This window comes from Morone saxatilis, unplaced genomic scaffold, assembly GCF_004916995.1.
Source record: "Morone saxatilis isolate NCDOM2014 unplaced genomic scaffold, NCSU_SB_2.0 Contig2, whole genome shotgun sequence".
NCBI classification, from domain to species: Eukaryota; Metazoa; Chordata; class Actinopteri; family Moronidae; genus Morone; species Morone saxatilis.
Genome location: NW_023339762.1, coordinates 20928070 through 20951623, shown reverse-complemented (window position 1 = coordinate 20951623; position 23554 = coordinate 20928070). Strand labels below are relative to the sequence as shown.

At 38.3% G+C, this 23554-nt stretch overlaps 1 protein-coding gene across 1 annotated transcript; it reads right to left on the bottom strand.

Annotated features, from left to right (window-relative positions):
* Nucleotides 1-3587: 3587 nt before the first annotated feature.
* Nucleotides 3588-11803, bottom strand: ehf (ets homologous factor). Its single transcript, XM_035664340.1, has 9 exons — nucleotides 11578-11803; nucleotides 8977-9091; nucleotides 8214-8471; nucleotides 6982-7026; nucleotides 6773-6817; nucleotides 6590-6652; nucleotides 6421-6465; nucleotides 6130-6325; nucleotides 3588-4293 (listed from the first exon to the last, which is right to left on the bottom strand). The coding sequence occupies exons 2-9, from the start codon at nucleotides 9050-9052 to the stop codon at nucleotides 4194-4196; spliced, it is 828 nt and encodes a 275-aa protein (XP_035520233.1). The 5' UTR covers nucleotides 9053-9091; nucleotides 11578-11803; the 3' UTR covers nucleotides 3588-4193.
* Nucleotides 11804-23554: the final 11751 nt, after the last annotated feature.

Here is a 23554-nt window from a genome sequence, read left to right as displayed (position 1 = left end):
TGTGTGTGTGTGTGTGTGCCTAACATTTGTCACAGTTGCAGGTGCACTGCTTTAGTATAGGTATAATTAATAACAAGAATGATGGCTGCATTTCATTTAGATTTGTCAGTCCCAGAAACCTGTTATTGTGCATGCTTTCGTAGTTTGGAATGGAGCCATCATTAATGTGATCAGTTACACTGACACATAGACACATCAAACTGCAGTAAAAAAAAAAAAAGAAGCTCTATTGACCATATAAAATATATTTTTGCAGCCTATTATCGGTCCATTCATAAATAAATGCCACATTTTAAAGAAACCCTTTTGAATGATACTTTAGTTTCTTCCAACAACAAATAAATCCAGCCTTGAACTCTTTACCTTTACCATATCAGGTTTTGCATTTTTGCTGCGTGTCATCCCCTCTNNCTGTCACTATCATATAAAGGCAATAAAAGCCCCCCAAAGAAATACTTTAAAATTCCACTTCTATAGAAAGCACTTCAGCACTGGATACATGTATTAACTTATGTAAATATTACACTGAATCTTTATATCTAGTCCATCTGAATCATTATGAAAACAAATGAGAAAAAAAAAATTCAAATTTCAAAAACTGTATCATATGTTATTTTTTCACCTGTGGAAAGAACAAGATTCAGCTCAGGATGTGAAATCACTACCTGACTCAAATTGTTTCTATTGAATTTCACTTAATGTGTGAGAAGGAAATGTGGGTCTGAACTTCATTTTGTATAAAAAAAAGGGCATGTGAACGGTTTTGTGACAATGTGTGTGCAAACAAGGAAATATTTGGGTGAGTTAATGCTCAAGTACATGTGGAAAACAGGTTGATGTGAAGTCCGAAAATCTGAGCAGGAAATTGGCATCATAAAAACGTATCTTTGCATCATCATGAATACTTCCTCGTGTTTTTGTCTCATCAAAAATGCAGAAAAGAAATGCTTAAAGTCACATTTCATTATTAATGTAAAGTGACTTCAGGTTTTGCGTCCTGCAAATGCAGGAAGAGTTTGATTCTGAACTGTTTCACAAATATTACCAGTAGATTTAAACTTTGAAAATTCTCTTAATTATACCCTCAATCATATGTTACTTCTTCTTTCATAAGACTATAAAGTTTTGTGTTATTTCTCACAAGGCAGTGAGCTGCAACGCAGTCCCCCCAAAAAATAAAGCTACATTAGTGACGCAGTTCTAATCTGTCCAGCTCACAGTTTGGGCTGAATGCCTCACAGGTCCATTTGAGTGTGAAGAGAAAATATAAGGAGGCCTGATAAGCTGGGGCTGTGTATCTGCTGAAAGAACACAATAGCCCCACTGAGCAGTCACAGGACACAGACACAAAATCCCAGCTGGCTGTCTTTATGCCCATGCTCAGGCTATCTTTCATCACTTCCCTGTTCTTCCTCCAGCATCTATCTGATTGAATTAATGTTCTCCATTTTTAAATAATAAAATAGCCCTTGCGTGGCTCATTCAAATCTGAAAATAATTTTCTGGCAATAGGAGATAAGGGCACTTGTGGATAGATATTGCATATTGTTTTTTGGCAAAACAAAGGCAGCCACCATTTCATCTGTGCAGTATAGTGTAACACACAGTGCAGGAGGCAAATAGATTTTTACCTACACACACTGTTGTCATCTTCCCAGACAGTTGTCTACACTGGTGCTATTATAACAGTTGATATGGAAAAAACAACACTCACCACTAAAGTGAGACATGTGTATTAAATATCCCAGCCGCATTTTGTGTGCTTTTCTTCCTTCCCAGATCTATTACAACCGGTCTGGGTGCATGTTTGCCCTAAGCCATTACTGTAGTTGTTCCGCTGGTTTAACGGTGCTTTCCCAAATATTCTGAGGAGGGTGCACTTTACCTTTACTCACTCACAGTTGATTCTGAAGGATTGTTAAAGTTAAAGGCATAAGTGAATCATACACATACATCCTCACATATATCATTATGCATATTAAAGGCTGATATCTCATTTGAATCAGATCCTCACACACTGGGGGTATGTAAAGGCTGGGTTTGCATTCACAGGGCAGTGGTCTGTTAGGAAAATCAAACTCCCATCTCTTTGTGCTGCAGAGGTTAGATTTGCCTAACTGTTCACTTATCTTTACTTAGTTACATCAAACACTCACCCTCATATCAAAGCGTACAGCATCAATGTTATTCAAATGTAAAGCTGGAGCTTCTCAGTACCTCTGAGGTTAGATAGAAAATATCATCAGTTCATCTCTTTGTGTTATATTAATGTGCATGTACAATACATAAAGTCTTAAAGACATGGTAATCAATTGCAATGAAACATCTGAGGTAAATAATACACAAATCCTATTCATATTGCTTTACCTCATTTGTCTGTGGCTACTTAACAGTTGTACTTTGCTTCACAGCTATCAAGCACTATCCCCTGCCATTATTTGAAGATTTAGAACTTACACAATAAGAATTCATTTAAAAAAGTGAATCTTTGGTTTTTTAACATGCATTAAATAGGCTGGAGCTGGTTTAAAAAGGATAATTGCTTCATGTGAATAATGTCACATTGCAGAATCTAAAGAATGGAATATGATGGATATGCACTTCATTTTGAATTGCTTGCTTCTTTTTTCATGTAATATAACAATATTGCAATCAGTAGCTATTATCTCAGTCCAATCAGGAGCAGTCACTGGTTATATCGTCTCTATGTATTTCATCAAATCGTCAACGGAAAACAAAATTATAGCAAACTCCTCTAATCAAAAATGCTTTCCTGCTACCAGGAAGAAATGCCCTGTTAATTGTTTGCAGATCCCATCAGACTTGATACTAGAAGATTGTTCTCGATAATGACATGTGGTGTCATTTCCTTCAGTTCGCATTATGGCACTGTTAGCTGATGACACTGATGCGTGTGAGTGCACAGCGACAAAACTGAATAGGATGCAGCGGTGCAGTGGGCAAATTTTGGAAGCCATCAGTAAAGATAATAACAGAACATGGTGTCAATCAATGCCACACTATGTAAAGAAGGGTTATAAAAGCCAGATAAACTTAGGTGAAGATTAGACACGGATTTGCTTGTGAACACATGCCAAAGAAAGAAGACCTTTATTGACAGTGCTTTTATCACAATAGCCATCTAGTCTCAGCCGTTGGTCTGCTGCCTGCCAGCATGGCAGCTGTGGCACGCACAGGCGAACACTTAACTGGATGGCATTTCACACTGTCATGATAAAACAAAAATGACCTACGCTATCTCTAAGTGCATGGCTTTTCAAAGTCGAGCTTGTAACAGAGTGAGTGGGAAAAAGGCTTATAGATCTAAGTCACACTGTGGATAGACAGTATTGATCAAGTCTGCGCAAGAAGAGCTGCAATTGAAGTGATAGATTGAACTCAAAATGTCAGTTGATACGATTGCTTGGAAAAATATTTTTCTTTGTCTCATAATAATTAAAAGTCACAGGGATTGTATTCTTCTTGATTTACACAATTACACCTAAATTGTACACATGTAATTCTAAAGAAAAGACTTTCATGAAATAAAAACAATCACAAACTTTATTTGTATTAAACATCGGCAAACATTTACACACTTTCTTTACAGCTCAATAAATGCAAAATAAATGTCACACAAAACGTATCACTTATTTATGTATTCTTGCACTTCCCTGTTGCATTGTGCATTATGGAATGCTACTTTATCATTATTTAATGTTGTTTTTTTCTGCAGGGATCCCTCCCAAAGGACACTTCACAGTATACGTGTCAAAACACTCAACATACATATCTGTTGCCACATGTGTTTTGACTGCTAACAACATGTGCTCCTTTGGGACATGCAGAAAGTATTTGATAACATGTTAGAACAACAGGATTCATAATGTTTTATGCTAGCTTTTGGCAGTTTTTGATATCCTTTTCTTCAGTGGGATCTTGTGTAAACACACATGTGTGATGACTTCTATCATACTGGCATAATAAGCCTGTTTTTAATAAGGCACAGTGAAGAACATCTCAGTGCAGCGCAAAACAAAGGGATAAATTTAAAGAAAAAATGAGGCAAACATACAATTATCAACAAAGTGTAAACAGTTCAAACATATCTTTATCAAAAACAATCAACGAAAACTACAATAAAACAACACATTTGAATACAGCATCAAACAAAACATAAATTAATGAAATTGTCACTTCTCTGACTCCCTCCATCCTCTTGCATTCCTTCCAAACTTGTAAACCAGTCTGCGTCCGTCAACTCGTTCTAGGATTTCTCTTTTGTAGTAATATCTGTAAAAGAGGACAGATAAAGTGACTGGTAAATTCATTACAAAATGAATTCATTACAGATCTAAAACGTCTAAAACCTTGCTAGGCAGCTGCAGCGAGATCGTAAAATCATGAGATCACACGAGAATCCATGTTGCTAGGCTTCAAGCTATGCACTCATGTTCAAACCACAGGTAAGAATTTGACTACATTATGTGGTTTATTGATCTGATTGGTTGAAGTTAGTCCATTATAAAAAGTGATAGACAGATGGTTCATCCAATCACCTGCCAAATATTGTTTTGAAAGCCCCTGCCCTTTTCTAAAGAGTTTCCAACCACAACTTCTCACATGGTTCTGTGCGATAAACCATCTGGCGCAGTCAGGTTATGAAAACATGTCTGACAGTGTAAATACCATAGAAAAATGCATGTGTGACACTTTATGATGCAGTCGATTGTTCTGAATCAGATAAATTACAACCATTTATAATTCTATAAGTGTTTTTTTAATCTTTAAAGGATAAAGTCTGGCTTACTAACAAGTACTGTCTGCATGTGTATCCAAACAACATGGACACTCCACAACTAAAAATAGTCCCTATTTTCTCCAGCATGAGTAATGTTTGCTCAAATGTTTGCCTTTGGTGTGTATATTTGATTTCCATTTTTAAAGATTTATGTCTTCAGTAGGTACCAATGGACAAAAGGCTGCTGACGTCAGGAAGCACTGAGAGAAGGACTAATGCCTTAATGGGTTTTAGTCTTTTCATAAGATTTGTTGACAATAACAAAAATACATTTCAGCCGTATCCTTTAACATCACTCTTGACATCATGTGTAAAATTGTGTTCCTTTTCTACCACAACACACACTTTTTGGCTTAAATTTGATGTTTTGTTTTGCCTTCATCAAATGGACGATAGATAACTTTGTCTGTAGAGTTACAAGGTCCCTCAGTTTCTTTTCAGTTGTTTGGCAAGGCTTATCTTTCAAAATATGTTTAAAATTTCCTCTAAGTTCAGCCACATGAATTCAAATGAAATGAAACGGTGCTAGTTTGGTTGTTACTCCCTGCTTTTGTTATTCATAACAGAGAGTACCAATCTGTTTGGTGATGCCATCAAGCTGCAAATCCTTCTGCTGCACCACGGTAAAAAGAAAATCAGCTTTGTGGTCACAGTGACAATACCTGTGGGCACATTTTGTAGTTCCCAGTGGTTTGCACTACAATGAAATTAAGCTCATTAGATTAGCTCATTTGAATGTAAAGCTGTGACTATTGTGGGAGCCAGGAAGATTTTCTGAGGCCATTTCAGTTCATTTGGGAGAAAAGTGAAAACATGTAGAAAAACATTAGTCCATCAGCAATGGGAAATGTGAATTTTAAAGGTTTGTGTTCCCTGTTTTTTTTTAATGATGGGAGTTGTTTCAAAATGCATTTCTTAGATGTTACAGTATGCTTTCTTTAGTAGCAAGTGACTTGTAAGGTGCTTAAGTAAATTGGATTAGGAACAGTGCAGTGTGAAATTTCTTCCTCATCACAGATTTTACAAGCTATTACCAAACAAAAGAAGACCAGTGTGTACATGTAGGGAGTCGTGTTGTATTGAACGTGCAGACGAGTTACACCAAGAATAATCTACACCCTACATGATAGAATTTAGTGGCCACAGTCTCTGCTGAATACAATGGGCATTAAACTTTAAAATCAATGAGAGATAGTGTTACAACAATCTTATCAGATCTCAACTCAAATACTTTTTAAAATACAGGTACCTACAGCTATTTTTTTCAATGACTGACAACTTGTTGACTGGTTTTGTATTCATGTATCCGTGTGTGATAGCAGGTGTACCTCATTGCCCGACTTAGTTTCTCATAGGTCATGCTGCTGTTATTCTTCTTCTTGCCCCATAACTGTGCCACTGCCTCTGACTTAAGGAAGCGGAAAACCCCTTCTGTCCGATCCTCCCACTTGATCAGCCCTGGGTTTCGCTCTGGGTTCAGCAAAATGTCCCTGATGAACTCCCATAAGTGTGTCCCCCTTGGGTCTGTGGGGAAAGTAATGAGAATGGTGAGTTTATTTGATTTAATTTTCATGTCATGCAAGTGTCCAACTGTGATTTGCAAAGATGTACTGACTTACTGTGTTTTTTGACCTGATGAGGACGACTGAAAGACCTTTTGATATCTGAGAGAAAGAAATCGAATTATTGTTAAATCCTTTTATCTAGTTATTTTCACTGTTACTTATTTTGCGGTTCCAATAAAAAGACAAAAAGTGTGAACATTGTTATGTATAGTTATTTCCTCACCAGGGCTAGAAAGGGTTGGAGAGGCAGCAGGCACTAGGTGGTGAACTGAGGGATCATAGATTTCTAAGTTAACAAAGGAAAAAAGGGGAAAGAAAAAAAAGAGTCAACATTTAATTAATTTGTTATGTGAATTGAATGTATCATTAGTAGAAATAATGCAGCAGATTGATGTAATTACAATACCTCCAGGTGGATAGCTGACATCTGGGAATGGACAGGAAAAGTCTACTGTGAAGGGAAAAAAGGTAGGTGGAAGCAGAATTTATTAGTATTAGTACCATTAGTACATAATAGTTAATTTCATTTATTTGAGAAACTGTAGGCAAGCATATCTGAGCTGACATTGTATTTATGTCTTGACTAATAATGTATTTGAGAGATTCAAGACTTACATTCTGGTTTGAGTTCCAGTTGCCCTATTTCCACATGGCACTGCCCTGTGCAGGGATGAGAAGGAAAAAGGAAACGTGAAATCCTGGAATTAAATTTGTCAGTGTTGTGTAATATCTGAATATTGATTATTCACATTCATGGTGAGACATCAAAAAGCTATGAACCAAATCCTTGCACAAAGTACTGAGAGCTTCTTTAGGGCCCTAAATTGCATTTTACACTGTGAAGCAGTCTGAGATTTCCTGCAGATTTGTAGGAAGTCTTTTTGGATTGCTTTATGGCATAACGCAGAGATTGTTTCACAGCCCCAAAACAGGATGGTGCTGTGTTTTCTGTGCAAGCAGAGCTAAAACATTTGCTATTTTCATAATAGCAGACAGTACACGGGGTGAAAGATTGGTTTGAAAATTGCCAGCACTTTCTTTTTTGTTGTTTGAATAAACAACAAGAGTAAAATTTTTTCATCAGGAAGCAACATGGGAAATGTAATAGAAAAATTTGGTAACCTCTGACACTTACAATTCCCCCAGTTTTTAAGTTTTTAAGGTAATTATACCCAGGTACAGCCAAGAGTTTCACAATATTATGTCATGTATAATAATGAAACACCTTGTCCAAACTAAACTGAGCTGGTTTCTTACAGCCAGCAAGAACAATAGCAGCACTGTGCTCTAGTTTGGTTTCCCTTGAATTTGGTGTAATGAATGGAGGTTAAACCTGTTGTGCCTGGTCTCCTCTTATGACTGTTGTTTTGAAATGCCATTAACCACATTATGTTACACAAGAATCTGTATAATTTTTTTGCTTTAACTTCCTTTAAGACACATTCTACACACAATAGTTATAGTTAAAAGCCCAAAGGTGGAGCCTGAGGCCTATGAACTTCAGTTTCTTCACAGTAACCCTCAAACTCTAATTAAAAAAAAAACTGTATTTGAGCCAATTCTCAGCTTGTTTCTAAGCTTCACATCCCCTCTGTGCTTTGTTAAGAGACCCACTCTAGCAAGAGCAAACAACAAATCCATCATCTCCCTCACTTTAAGCAGTCTTTCATCCCTCTACAGCACCATGCAGTGTGACCCCTGACCGGCTCTGTGATTCCCTCTCAGCAACACTTCAGCAAGAGTCTATTCCAGACCCAACTCAAATGACCTAGCTTCTCTTTTATTTTATCTTTTTATCATCTTCCTTTTTTCCCCCTTCAGCTGCCCTCTCAGAATTTCATACCCACCGCCCCACTTGAGCTCTGTGATGCTGTGGAAGAGAATGGGTCCCACGCTGCCGGCAGCACGGATGAAGTCCTGGTAGTTCAGGCTGCAGAGCTGATGTCCGTCCATATCAAAGTTTTGGAAGGGAATGTTGGAGGCATCGATCTGATGCATGTCCATGACCTGTTGCAGCCACTCCCACACCTGGTACTTAGTCCAGAACTGAGGCTGGGAGTCCCGAGGCCACAGGCGGCTTGTGTAACCCGACATCACCATCGGAACTGGGGATAGTCATCAATGGTTGTGTAAGAAAACATTCTCAAAACTCCATTTGTCTGCATTAGTGAATTCATTGCCTGTGAATTAATATGCATCTGATAAGGGAAACATGAATTCCTCTACTGAAGGTATTTGTCAATAATTAATCTGCAGAGCAGTTTACTGAAAGAGCTGTTGAGCTACTTCTCTGTCGGGAATCCTTAATTCATGCCTTGTGTTTCAAAGCTCTGGGCTCACCAGGTGAGCAATACATCAGTTGCTAATTGTTGAATGATTTTCATTTTGCACTGCAGTTTTATAACTAGTGAGAGAACTGGATTGTTGAATTGAGAGCAATCAGAATCCTTCAGCAGAAAAAACAATTAGCATATTTTCTTGAGGCATTTTTTGACATTATTCAGACAACTTAATTAACTGTTTTACACCAGTGAAGAGTGCACACATAATGCCAGGAAGGTGTACAATAGGCCTCATTAAGAGTATGTTAGTGTGGGTCATGAGCCTTACCATCAGCGTAGGAGTTAGTAGGGCCCCAGGTAGTGGTCAGCTGGCTGTCCAGGGTGGTGGAGGGAGTTACGCTCATACTGTAGCTACTACACTCTGATGTACCATGGCCCAGGGGCTAAAGCAGGAGAGGAGTAATTTACTGCATAAGTTGAAAAGGAAACAATAATCTGTACTGCTTTAGGGCATCCAACAGCACACAAAAGAACTATGTTTGACATTACATTGTGATTTTACTTACTATTAACAAAATATTCAGATAATATTTTTATTCACGCAACCCTGACAGTGATCTCCCTGATATCTGCCTCACTGTTTACTAATCGCTGTGATTACATCAGAGCTTTATTAGTTTTCTGCTAATGTAAACTGAAACTCCAGCTGCTGCTACTTCACATTAAATGGCAAAACATGTGGTGGCTTTTAATATGAAACATGCCACAGGAAATGCAATATGTTCATCACCAATCTAACTGCTAACTATTAATACACCTTTCTTGATGTTGTCGCGGTAACCACGGTTGTGTTACCAAATCAACCGCATCAGTAAGTTAATTTATTAAATCCAATCCTTAATGAGCCACTGATAGCTACTAGTTAATACTAAAGTATTAACACAAAGGAATTCTATGTCAGAAAAGTTGTGCAAGCTGTTCATTTACATGGGTCAGTTGGGTTTTATGTTTTAAAGAAGGCTTATTTTTCCTGTTTCACAGTAGAGCCATTTAATCTGTTCAGCAATCATATGTTTATGACAGCAAATGTTTACAATGCCTTAAGTAACAGAAACAAAACAGAAAGTTAACCTACATGCTGCTGCTGTTTAAGTTACTAATATTATTCTATTTTCCACACTGATTTTGCATAATTTCAACTGCTTATTACTACTTAGCATAGGTTGCATGCTCATGTTTCACATTTTCAGTTAGTATTTAAGGGTTTGCAGCGCTGCACATAGAGGTAAATAAAGGCATACATCAGACATAACCACAAGTATATTTGCATCCCATGTAAATATTGCTTGTCAGAATTTCAGCAGCTCCACTGTTTTCCCCAGCAGGAGCTGGAGAAATACACATAGCTGAGTCATGTCTGACACTATTCACTGCCAATATTCAGTTTTATGTCGCTGTATGTGAGTTTCATGGAAATAGATTCTGACTGAGACTCAAAATGGAGACTGTTTTAATTAATACTGCCGCCAAAATAGATTACTGCTCTGCATTTCTACATTATTCCAATTTACCCAGTCCATGCCCCTTTCAAGTGATAACATTTTACAACACTTTAAACTGTACATTAATTCTCTATCTAAGATTAAACGAAATACATTTAAAAAGGGGTGTTTCTGACAGTTTACTGTTTTTTTTAAATGTTATAAGGTTATATATCATGATCAAGCTGTCAAAATATAGAGGGAAGTAAGTAACACAGTGAATCTAATTCTTTACTCAGTGACCCACACTTCACCTGTTCCCTGGAATATCTTGGGCACACCTTTATGGTAGGTCATAAACAAATTTATACCTAGCCCTGTTACACATTACAACAGTAAATGCTGTACTACCAGCCTAACACATCTTTGACACACAGACAGGCAACCAAATCCCCTAAAGATCTGGCAAATCAGCTTTATAACAACCTAGTCAAGATCCCTGAATGTGATTTTCCTAGTAGATAGGTGACACATGCTGTCATGCCAAGGTAGATTGGCTCTTTAGCTGACAATCTGCCATACTGTGTGTTAACCCTCACTGCTGTCAACGAATGCCAGGCAGGTATCTTATCAACCAGGCAGCAAGTAGTTTCTGTAAATGCAACAATCACGTAGCAAAAAAAATAGAAAGATCAAATCCTGTTCACTGAGTCATAAAGAAAAAAATCACACGACTACTTATGCCATTGTGATGAAGTAAGGAGATAAGCAATGCTTATCTTAAGAAGTTCACATGAGCATTGTGTCAACTGTCTTCTTATGGCAGTAGTGAACCTAACTAGGTTGTTAGCGTTCCTATTTTAATTCTCTCCAGTTTTGCTTTATTTTCTACTTAATCTATTGACTGTAAATTTTGTTGTTGAAACTAACACATAATTGAAACTGAGGTTGATTCACTGGCATTAAATATGCAACCTTTCTGTGACAACAGCTGAAATAGAGGGAGGACAGGTTGACAGTGTGAAATATGCTGAATTATTGTAAGTACAGGGGAATATATTAAAGTTAATACATTATTATGCATAGCATTAATCACAATTCTACATTCTATGTCAAAACTTTGTTGAATATTTAGATGCCGTTCAGTATGATTGTACAGATAGTAACAGCCAGAAGTTTAAACCCACAATCAAAAAATTAAGAAAAATAGTTTCTGTTTAATTGTGCAAATATTGTTTTTTTAATTTAAAAAAAAATCTCAATATTTTTCCAAAATGTCCACACCTGCACAGGCACCCTAAACTGAACAGGTTAAAAGCAAAGCACAATCATTTTAGAATTAAATGACATCAAAACACATGTAGCCTATTAGACCACCAGTTTGATCGTACGGCATTCAGTCATTTTGAAAAGTACTGCTGGTTGCCCAGCACCATATGGCAGCCTACCAGAGCAGTAGAATGGGGTCTGACCAGGCCTGATAGATGTCTCACGCAGATCCACTTTCAACACGGCTGAATAGAGATCAACACAGTTTCTGGAGATTCCAATACTCTAGAGGACTCGTGTTTACAGTGAGATGAGGTGAGTCCTTCTGCTTGCTCAGTCTTTGAATTAACTGAAAAAGCATGCACACACACTAGGTGCTGCCCCACCACAATGGGTATTTTATCCTCCTAACTTCCTTATCACACTCCAATTGGCTACCTGTCCTGGCTCATAGCAGGTAGGTATTTGCATAATGCACACCCACACACCAACAACACCTAACATATTCCCTATTGGCACTCTTCCCTCTCTGTTCTTCCTCTCTCAAACACATGCTCGCTCAAGCCAAAAAGCACACTCGTGAGGAGACATATACACGGGGATAGATTCAAACACACTCACAAGCCCACAGAGAGAAAGTTAAATTGCTTTAAGTCATTGTTCTTATAGTTGCTTAAAATAGTTTAACCTTTGGAGAAAATTTCCCTTGTGTTGTTATGTTGCACAACATTTGTTTTCCTTATTTCATCATGATGAACGAGGTGCTGACAGTTTAGGTAAGAGGCCCTGAGAGAATTTTGTTTCCTTTTTCTTTTCTGAAAGTCGCTGGAACCGCATGGCAGAAAAAAACATTAGTGACTGTGTGCCTTAAAAGACTGTGAGAAAACACATTTACTTGGGTTACACATTTACAAACTAAATTCACGTTTTGCGTCTCTTTGAGGGATGATCACTAATTAGGATGAGCTTATTTTAGCCTCACCCAGAACTATGGATGACTTTACCTCATTACAATCACATCAAACTTTGATCACTTCTTCAAATAGCTTCCGCTGACATGCAGTGATCCACAGGTGTCTGAGTGGAGACTGACAGATGACAATTAGCTTTAGTGTGCATCCAAAAAATTCCAGTGAGCATCACACAACAATGACAGGAGTGGAGATTGGAAGGCAGCTTTATTATGTGTAAGTTCTTTGCTACTGTTAATATATGCTGAACTTTTTTTCCTGGCAGATATCATGTATTTCCCTCTGTGACATTAACAAGATGTGCTGTCTTTGAAGAGGACATCAAATAATACTGTAAATGACAGGTTACATTAAAGTCAGTGCCACTGCTGTTATCCAGAACATACAATCATGCTTCTATTGAAATCAGCCATAGTGCTCTGCAAGCCTGTAGTAATAAAGAAGGTAATGTAAGCGTGGTTACTTTTTGTTTCAAATTCCTCAAAACATGTTTGTCCCGTTTTTTTTGTTTTGTTTTTTTTTCCAGCACAGCACGTCCTTCCAAATCAAAACCGGGGAGATCAAACAAACAATATACATGCAGCAGTAAATGTGTCAAAAAAGCATTTTTACTGAACTTAGTCACCCTTCATATCCGCCGTTGCCCTGTACAGGCAACGATCAGAGGGAGTTCAAACAATCTATTTTTGCTTGACGCCAATTAGTGTTTGGGCACAATGTAACATCTTTGATCTGAGATCTAAATCTGATCCGTAGCCTTGTAACACTACAATACCTCCTGGGACCAGAGGCACTAACAGTATCATGTTGATAATTGAAGTGACTTTGAGTAGGGTTGAACTGTATAATAGGCTGAAGCAGGGAGAAGTCTGTCAGAAAGTATGTCAGGTTTCTCTCAGAGCTTCTTCAGAGACGTATGGAGGGAAACAAGAGTGATGTTGAACAAATAACCTAATTCATTTGTTCTTTTATAACATTTATCTATCAAGACATGTAATGATATAAAATCACTTCCAAGGATTAATATTCAGTCATTTCAAGAGCTGACATTCCTCATTCTATAGATTCTTACATACTGTCTTAGTTCTGTCCTCACCAAAGTTCAAACTGAGCTCACTCTCACTGTGTGTGTGTGTGTGTGTGTGTGTGTGTGACTTGGACTCCTGCCCACAGCTCAGCCTCAGAGGTAATGAGGGAATTCGATGTTAGCATGATTATCTTTGAGAGTTCCCCTCATCTTCTGCACGCCAGATCGCTACAGTCCTTAATGCTAAAACACACGACTCCTGATCCCCCTGCAACACTCCTATCCTATATCCTATCTGCACCAGTTACGGATAAGTTGCCTCTGGCCCTCCCTGCAGCCCGTCTGGTGCCTATTTGTAACACAGGTGCTATTTTCTGGATTTTTTTGCAGAAGTTTCCCATCCTCTTTTTAAAGGGTAAAGTGCCTCCAGGGTGTAATTTGGGACCTAAGCTGCATTTGGTGCCGTCCCACTGTGAATGCCTGACCAGATTTTATTGCAGTAAGATTAATACGCCCATCAGCGGTGAACTGAAGTCACACACATCTCATTATGGCCAATGGGTTGGCCTGCCTCTTGACTTTTTTTTGGGGGGTTCTTTCTCTGTCATACTTTTTTTTTTTTTTTCTTTGTCACATGGAGAGCAGTATTTGGCATCTCATTTCATGGATCTTCGTTCTGCTTTTTCAGGGTGGATGTGGGTCGACATATGCAGAGGTCCACTGGGGGAATAGCAAAAGGGAGAGACAGAGTGGGAGAGATCAAAGTCTGTCATATCAACTCCACTCTGTGTGAGTCAGCCTACCAACATCGTGAGAGGCAGTGAAGACATCCTCCCAGACACAAGAAAATGTCATCAAAATGCTGGCATTATAGACAGTGTCATCTATTTTTAAATAGAGACTCAAGTAGAGGCTTATGTCACCCTCCAATAATAGTACACTACTGATCCATTTATAAAGAAGCTTATAACTTGCTTAGTGATACTGTGAAATATGAATGCTTTATTTGAGGATGCGGTCAAAAGTTTCCCTTTGACAGGACAGGCTGTCAAAGCTGTCAGTCAGAAGAAACAGACACGACAGGAGGAGGGTACAGTTTGCATGCTCTAATGAACAGGAACTTATTAGCGGGAGTATGTCTATTACTGTCCCACTTGCCTCCCCTCTTTCATTAGCTGCTTATCACGCCCGTTAGTGTCTTCTTTAATACTTCACATTTTGATTAGCATATGATCCAAGGGGAAAGAAGAAAAAATCATTTTATTAGTGTCAATCAGTGCTACAAATGACAATTTCACTGTCTAAATTGTAATTTTACGTTTCCTCCTTGTCAAAGAACAATGGCTGCATAATTACAGTAATGAGAAGTGCAACAGAAAAATTAATTATTCACAATCCTCTTCCTTTCTTTCTTTTTTAACTCTACCATGTCTATTTGCTTGGCATCTGGCTTGCTGTATTAGTCACTCTGTATGGAAAACACAGGTTCTGCAAGTCTCACGAGTGATTCGTTCAGGTGCAGAGTGTTGAAAAGCGTGGCATGAATGATGGAAAAATACCTTTTCACCTGCACAGTGTCCTCGAGCTTGACTGCCCTTTACGTAGTAGAGTGTAGATCTATTTTCTGCCCAGAGGTGGCACTGTTGCCTCATATACTGCTGGGATCTCTGAAAGCAAGGTTATGTGATGAGTGAACAACACAGATGTGACATGATAATGTAAAGGCATGAAACACGTTTCCTGACAATTACTGACTATAATGCCTATTGATAGTACTACTTATATATATTAGAATAAGCTATATGTGTAAGAAGGAAAGATGAGAGAGAAGGAGATGAGAAGGAGGGAAAGGCCAGACTCTGAGGAGTGCAGGACCAGATTGTTATGACATACTGTACTATGGGTTTGCCACAGCATTTGGCAGCCCCTTGTCTTCCAATAAATACATTGCAGAGATGGACTACAAACGCAGTTCTTCCTCAGCATCAATGACTGCTCGTTTAAGTATCCTAACTGCGGCATGAACAGTAGATCAATGAAACAGCCCATATTTTGAAACAAACACTGAAACCTACACTGAGGCTGTAATCTATAGCATGTATGTTGTATTATAGGAACATCTACAAGACCCTGGTAATGACAAAAATCATGTCCTCTTTGCACTTTGTATCTCTAAGTTAAAACTTAAAGCAGCTATAAATTCTATTTTTATATTACAAATGGATCATACTATTGAAAGGAGTGACAAAACAGCTCTATAGAGCAGATATATAGCAACTCATCAGCGTCATATTGCGGCAGGAAGCTGTTTTCAGTGAAAAGGCTAAAAAAAAACTCACTCTGTGCTACTAAAGAGAATAGAGAGTTTTCAGGTAACTGGTAAACAATGTGGTACATTTAGCTGAAGAGCACTGAGGTATGTCATTGTTTATGGCTTGTTTCCTCTGACGATAAAAAATTGATTGGTTGAAAGAAAGATAGCTGATTGTTGGGTTGGTGACTTTAAGATAGCTGATCGTTGAATCTGAACATGATGAACACCACCTGTTATGTTGTTTCCCATTCACCATAACCCAAAGTGCCTGTATTTGATGATCTAGGAATAAGACACATCCATCAACACTGTAAAAAGAACGTGTTTTCCTGTTTATTTCACAGATTATTTATTTTTTTAAAGATAAATGGAAATATTAATAAAATTACACAAAAAATTACAATGACATTTTATTTTTTTCACAAAAAACTGATTACACTGTTAAATTCAAGTTTAAAAAACAAGTACTTGTTCTGTATTTTTTTACATTGATTTGTTTGTTAATTGACAGCTATGTTAATAATTATTTATATTTTTTACAACAATGTGTATAAGCATTGGTTAACTGTGAAATACAGTTTTTATCACTGAAAACACCAAAAATTACTGTACTTTCACAAATAATGACTTTTATTACAGTTCTATAACTTTTACAATTAAGATTCAAATAAGAAAAATCCGATAATAACAGCACTCTTCTGTAAATTTAAGCCTGATTATTTGTATTATTATATTATAGAAAATTACTGTATTTTTACGAGTCAGTTATTTTCCATTTTTCTGTTATTTTACAGTATTTCTTTGGTGCCGCAGCTGCCGGAATATTACCAGTTTTTTTTACATTGTGTTTTTCGCCAAAAAAATATTTTTATATTGCTTAACTTGCTTCCCTCTCTTAGTAAAAGAACATCTTAGAAATGTTTTCTTTTTTACAATAAGAACCTACTGTCTGAGCACAGAGAGCAAAACTTGCTCTCATCCTCAATTAGCATTTAATTGTTGGGTTTTAAACTGCCATGGCTGAAGTGGTTTAACTGAAAAATTAAGAGTTCTGAACCAATTTGTGTCTCAGAAAATCAAAGATACATCAAATGACTTCCAATTTTTATTGAATTACTACATTATCCCTGCAAGAGTGAGAAACTATAGAGCACACAACTAGCCACCATTTGGATGAAATCACTGCTGAGAGTGACAGTGGAACACACATAAAAGTACATGAGCTGTCTGACTGTGTAATTAGTCAGCGGTTGGCAACACTTCTGGGTATAGTAGTTGCCATGGAAACATACAGTATGCATCTCGTCTTTGTCCACCCCTCATAAAATAAGCCCCCTATTTGCCACAGGTTGGCGACAACCAAGAACTGACTGAAATGTGACAAATTGCTGTATTGGAAAAGATCAGTTGTTGAACCAGAATATCACATGACTACCAACTCCGGAGGTTAAGCCACACTGTCAGCTAACCACTTATGTCTGCAGGGGGCTGATATTCTGGTCTTAGTAAATTAGCTGTAGTTCTTTCTGAGATGTCAACCTTTTCCGGAAATTACTAGATACCTCTCACTGTGTGAATATGATTCTGGTAGTATGATAATTCAGTGAAACTGCATGTTGGAGAGAAAATTAATCAATTGTGACCCTTCCCTGCTGAGTTAAAGCTGCTTTCATGCCGTAGGATAGTATATTGCAGTCTGACACACTACTACAGGTGAATATACACACATGGAAATAATAGAAATCAGAAAACAGCAGGCTTCCATGATAATGAGGATAACACTGTAGTATATTTTTGTGCTGAAAAAGAAAGTGAAGAACATGTTTTTTGGTTTCTCCATGAATAGTACTGGAATTTATCATATTTTGGAAAATCTGTTCACAGAGTTGACTTGTGGCACCCCATCTCTCATCCACGAACAAAAGCTAACTCAACAAGTTTAAAGGATATTGTCATTTTCCCCAAATCTACAATACAATATTTATGTGCCTATATCTACATTGTACTGGGACTATTAAAGGAATATCTTATCTTATCTTATCTTATTGTAAGAGTTCGCTTTTATCATTCCACCTATACTGGCAGTCAAGTGATCCCTAATGAAAATCTGAGTAAAATCCAATGTAAGAATGGGAGACAAAATCCACAGTCCTTGTTCTGTGCAATAATGCATTCTGAAGTTTAACTGAAGCTATGAGGCTTCAATAAAGCCAAATTCAACAGTTACACTGTGTTTAGCATGAAATAGTTTCTTTGTGTTACTATCCCTCCACTGCAGCTCAGTGAGGAAACACTGTCTGGGCATACACAATGAAAATGATTATGGAAGACACCCAATTTGACTTTATCTCAGACTGCTAAAGCCCCATATAAGCTTCAGTTGAACTTTTGGAAATAACAAGAACTTTAGAATTTGCTTGTCATCGCCCACTTAAGAGACATGCAAGGAAGTGTGAATACCACCAAAAAACTACAGTGACTAATGGACATATGGAGTATTTCTAAAATGACCTTTGTCACCAATATCTGTAAATAGCAAGAACAGTCTGGTTAAGACTAGAATAAGATTATAGTTATGGCAAATAAACTATGATTAAAGTACTGTTAAAGTTAAGCAGTTAAACAATTGTTTAAGTTTAGGGAAAGGTTTTAGATATGGAATGACACGAACTCTGCAGCCGTCATATTTCTACAGTAGGAAAATACATTTATAACATGGCAGAACACTGATCAGAACAACGATTTTTATAATGCACAGGGATACAGTTAGAGTCTAATGGAAATGAAATATATGGAATGCTAGTATGCCATATTGAACGCTGCATGTGCCTGGCATTTGGCCAACCAATAGTGTAACTTCATCAGTCAGTCAGTTACAAGCTGTGTTCAATATCCTGTATCCATTTCAAATAAAAGCTAACGTTTAATATTAAAAGCCCTCTACTATTACATGGTCCAGCCATTTTGACCTTCTCTTGTTTTTTGTGTTTTATGAATCATGGAAAAAGGTTTTTGAAAAATTCACACTCTGAAGTATCTTCTGATGCTTCTGATGCTGCGTGGTTCAAATTACGAGGGACAGAAGCTTGGCTTCCCTGAAAGCCTGCTTTGAGCCATTTATGTAGATGTTTGTGTCCAAGGTTAGCTTACAGCTTACTTTATGTACATTAAGGCTTCTGAAATAAAAAGGAATAGTAAAAATATGTAAATGTTGTGTTTCAGCTGTTTCTACGTGCCTATGATGCTTTATGCATGCAATGTGTGATTCTTGAAGGGTAGTGAATGAGAAGCAGCTGCCTGTGTCCCCCTGCTGATTTTGTTTTTTGGTTTTGCTCTGATTAATAAATGCATTTTTTGATTTTGAAACAGTAGCCTTATGTTGTTGTTGTTTAGCCTCTATGAAATGTTATTGACCGTATTACTGTCTGTAGTGGTTACAGTGGAATGTTTTTTGTTGTAACACTGCAACTGGCCGCACACTTCCATGTATGTGCGTGCATGTGACTTGTTTATTAGCGGTGCACACCGGAAAATAGGGTTCCCTGAAAGGCTCTGTGTAATTCAATTCTTGAATGTTTTTTAAATTCAAAAGCTTGTATCTTTGGCATAATAATGCGTCAATTGAGTTTTGTCCCTCATCTGTGGTATAGTACTTTAGTTCAGCGTAGTTAATTAAGAATCAATTAGCAGAAATGTGAAGGGGGGCTGCAGACAGCACCAAGTGCAGATGTTTTGGAGGCAAACAAACAAAGAATAAATTCATAAATGAGCCCACAGTTTGTTTTCCATTCACTATTACTTAATGATGTGTTTCCAGGCTCTGCTGCTTCATGATGTTACAGATAAAACTCCTGTCTTTCTGGTTTGAAAAACAAATGAGAAAATATCTTTTTCATACAGGACTGGACTTAGTATCCATCAATTGATGCAAATAGTGTCTGAGGAGCTATGGAACGGTATGCTTTTTCCTGACCTCTTCCCCTACCCATGCAGCCAGCGATGGATGATGGAGTGAGAGGGAGACAGAAAGTGATGAGGGGACGGATAAAAGGAGTGTTGTTCCAGGACATGTGAATAACACATTTGGTTTCTAAAAGTGACTAATGTCTAAGCCCTCCAGCCTGCAATCCTTACCTTTCCCCATCTTTTTGTCCAACTCTCCCTCTCTGTTTCTCTCTCTATCTCTATTATGAATTAATAGGTTCTCAGCAGGGAAATTTAAACTGTAATTTGAAAGCTTTTCTGAACAACTTTGACAGTCTGAAAGTGGCACACTATGCCACCTGCAGAGTGAACAAACGAGGGTAAAGAAGGAGGATGTGAGAAACTGTATAGAAAGAAATAAGCGAGTGAGGGGAGGAGAGCAACAATTAGCATTCCTGAGGCTGCATGTGTAACTAATTATGTGTGAGCATTGTGACAGGGAGGCTGTTGAGTGCAGTAATGGGATCCCTGCTGTTTAATGAACATGTCACAAGCTTTTGTCTGAGCTGAAGGAAAGAGACAGTGCTTGATGACCAGTGGGTATCCTGCGGACATTATGCATGTTGCATGTGTTTTCGTACGTTGTGTCTCTTTGCGTGTATGCGTACCTACAGGATCGTTTGTTAGAGGGAGTGATATGGTTCAAGTTTTCATGGAGAATAGAGTCTACAGACACTTTCAGACTTCCAATCATTGCCTTTATAAATAAAAAATGATTGTTAATCATTGTTGGCCCCCTTGCTAGCTGTCTGAATCGATAATGGTATCAACGTTTGAGCGCTCCAATATAATTATGTAGGAAGTCAGCTGTCATTTGGCTTCTTGTCTATTGCATTAAATGGCCAAAATTGAGCAAGATTGGTCAAATTTGTAAACTGGTCAATTCCAGCTATGCAGACATGGCTGTAAGGATGGCAATGTTGGTCTTTGGTCTAGAATGAAATATCGCAACAACTCTTCGATTGCCATGACATTTTTAACAGCCATTCAAGTTTCCCAGAGACTGATAATGTAAAATGATAAAAAAATTAAAAACATCTGCCAATTTAAAGCAAATGTTATGTTATATTCATGTTTTATTGAATTAATGCACAAAATCTATCCAAGAAAATATATATTTTTTATATATTAACGTATTATTTAATGACAACATATCGAGCGATGTGTGCAGGTTTTTGTCTAGATTTATTTAAGTCATTTCCACTCCAGACGTCATCCCTGAGGTTTAAATGGCACAGGAGAAGAGTGCTGCTAATCTGCATTCCAAAAGTTTGACAAGTCCTCTTATAAGGTAAAATATACAATGTAGAGAAACTCCTCAAATACAATTAAGTCACCATAATCACTTTCTCGAGACGACAGCGAGAAGAGAAAGATTAATGGTGTGGAAGAGTTGCGAGGGAGGGGACATATTCTTCACCATCTTGCCCCTCTCGCTCACTTCCTTTCAGCCCCCATCCTTTTGAACAGCTGAAAAGTCTGAGATACATTATTGGAGCTAATCAGAGTCGAATGAGGAAAGCGCTGAGGTGAGACAGCAGAAATTACCTCCCTCCTCAGCCTGCCTGTTCCCTGTGCCCTCTTTCACTGAGCCTCTGTCCACATGTTCTCTGATAGAGGTGGAGGGATAAAGGTGGAGGGGGATGATGGGCGTGGGGGTGCACCAGAGGTGTAGTCACAGAGCTGCGACTATTGCACTCCTAAGTCAAGAGGGTGATGAAATAATTCTCTAATACAATGAGGCGAGAATGAAAAGAAATGAAGGTTACAACAGAGGGTGATTAAGACCTAATATAATTTATTTTTTCTCCTTTGTTGTCCAGATGGTGGCAGTTCTAGCCAATATATCAATAAGTTTACAGAATTTACTTTAACCAGAAATCTAGCACAGCATTCCCTCACATAATGATAAAACATGACATGATAGACTTTATAGTGGCTTCAGTCCTCAATTATGTTTGGTTATGTGGGTGTCATGTCTGCCTGTGCAGAGCTGAAAATGGATCACAGCCTCCTCCTGGTTGGGGGTGGATGTCCAGAGGTAGTGGAGGGATGACAGGCGGGAAATAATAGCCTGTGCCCTTGGCAGATTCCTCAAATCGAGGTAGAGTGAGCAACCTCCCACATGCAGTAACAACGCATTTGCTCTTTATCGTATCCATATCAGCAGTCATAGAAAATCTTAATTCCCTCATTCCCTCCCTCCTTTGAAAGGTGTTCCCTCCTTCCCTTGAGTTGTGTGTTGCTGTCTTCCCTCTCAACAGAGGCTTTCTGATGCTCGGGGGAATAATAAGCGAGGTGAGACCGCAGCAGTAAAACTAGATAAAGGGCTGAGTTTAAGGCCTGAAAGATGATCACAAAGAGATAAAGTTAGATAAAGGAAGTTTGTGGAAGCTAATTTGAAGTTTCTGAGGTTACTGACAGCAGGAGTCCAAATCCGAAAGAAAAAAGAAGCGATTTCCAGTGATTGTCATGTTCATGAATCCTTAGTAGATCTTTGACTGGCCATTATATAACTGCTAGGGGTTTGTTTCATGTAAGTTTGAGAGTACACATAGAAGTAGACACACACACCCCCACATACATGCTTACACAAACAAACAGGATTGCCCTGTGATACGTGCACCAGTATACTCTCACCTCTTCAGCATCTGTCACCTCGGAGGATGATCACCAGGTTTTTACAAAGCAGTGACAGCCCCTCTGCCCGTTCTCATTGTCCCTGCTGGCACACCACTTCTCCCCCTGTCCCCTTGTATTATCTCTTTACACATGGCCCTCCTGCCCACGGATGGACAAGAGGGCTTAAAAGGTTCATTAGGATTTATTTTTGTTCATTTTGTGGTCTGCCTATGGAGTGTTATGGTGCCTCCGCAGCAGGACTGACCCTGCGGTTCAAACGCTCTAACAGCCCATAAACAGAGACAAGGCCTGCAGATGACAACCTGCCACTGCCTGGGCTCCGTCAGCTGCAGCTCACCAAACCCCTTAAATAGGTGTCTGGGGTGTCATCGTCTCTGAGGGCTGCCTTATGGGGAGGTGTATAATAAAACCAAGACTATAAACCTGAGTGTAAGTGGCACAGCATTGCCTGTGGCTCATGCTGCAACTTTTGAGCAGCAGTAGAATGCGGGCTGTGTTAGTTGTATGAGAGAGAAAAAGAGAGAGAAAAAGAGAGGGAGAGAAGAGAGAGAGAGGGGCAGGATGAGAGACAAGTAATGAAAAAGAGGCTTTATGACATTAAGAGATGAAGGTAGTAAATCAGCATTAATGTCAGACTGATGCATTCTCTGCATATTCTTGATGCACGCTGGTGTTTTGTCGTAGAGTGTATGGTAGATTATTACAGTACCTTATGATAGGTGCATTATGTGCATTTGAAAGACTGAAATGTGAAGGAAAATAAATAAAATTTACCCCATATTGAAGCTGACCTATCACTGGTTGATTCTGTTTACTTAACCTCAGAATACTTGATCATAACCATTTAGCTGTTTTTTCTCTCTCTGAGATCTGCTTGGTTTAAGTTGGCAGTTCTCGCAGTTTGGCCAATAAAGATGCTTTCAGTGTGGAGGAGAGATGGTCTGTCTTAAGCCTTGGTTTTTAAAAATGCCTGTTTGCAGCTATAAGTGCATATAGCAGTATGATCCAGAGAGAAGAATAGCCAAGAGCCATCTGCCAAAACCAGAACATCATAAGCAGCTGCTCTGCTTTTATGCATGTGTTGACTTTTTTTTTTTTTACATTATGTTGTTGATGTCTTGACCCTCGAATCCAGATGGAAGCATACAAGTAGCTGGGAAAGTCATAAATAAGGGAATAGAGGCTATTCACAGTTCTTCCGCTGATTTATGAATGTA

Coding starts and splice junctions, on each gene's coding strand:
- ehf (XM_035664340.1), bottom strand. CDS start 9,052: ATGAGCGTAACTCCCTCCACCACCCTGGACAGCCAGCTGACCACTACC. Junction 8,472..8,976: donor TACTAACTCCTACGCTGATG/GTAAGGCTCATG, acceptor GACTATCCCCAG/TTCCGATGGTGATGTCGGGT. Junction 6,818..6,981: donor ACTGGAACTCAAACCAGAAT/GTAAGTCTTGAA, acceptor TTCCCTTCACAG/TAGACTTTTCCTGTCCATTC.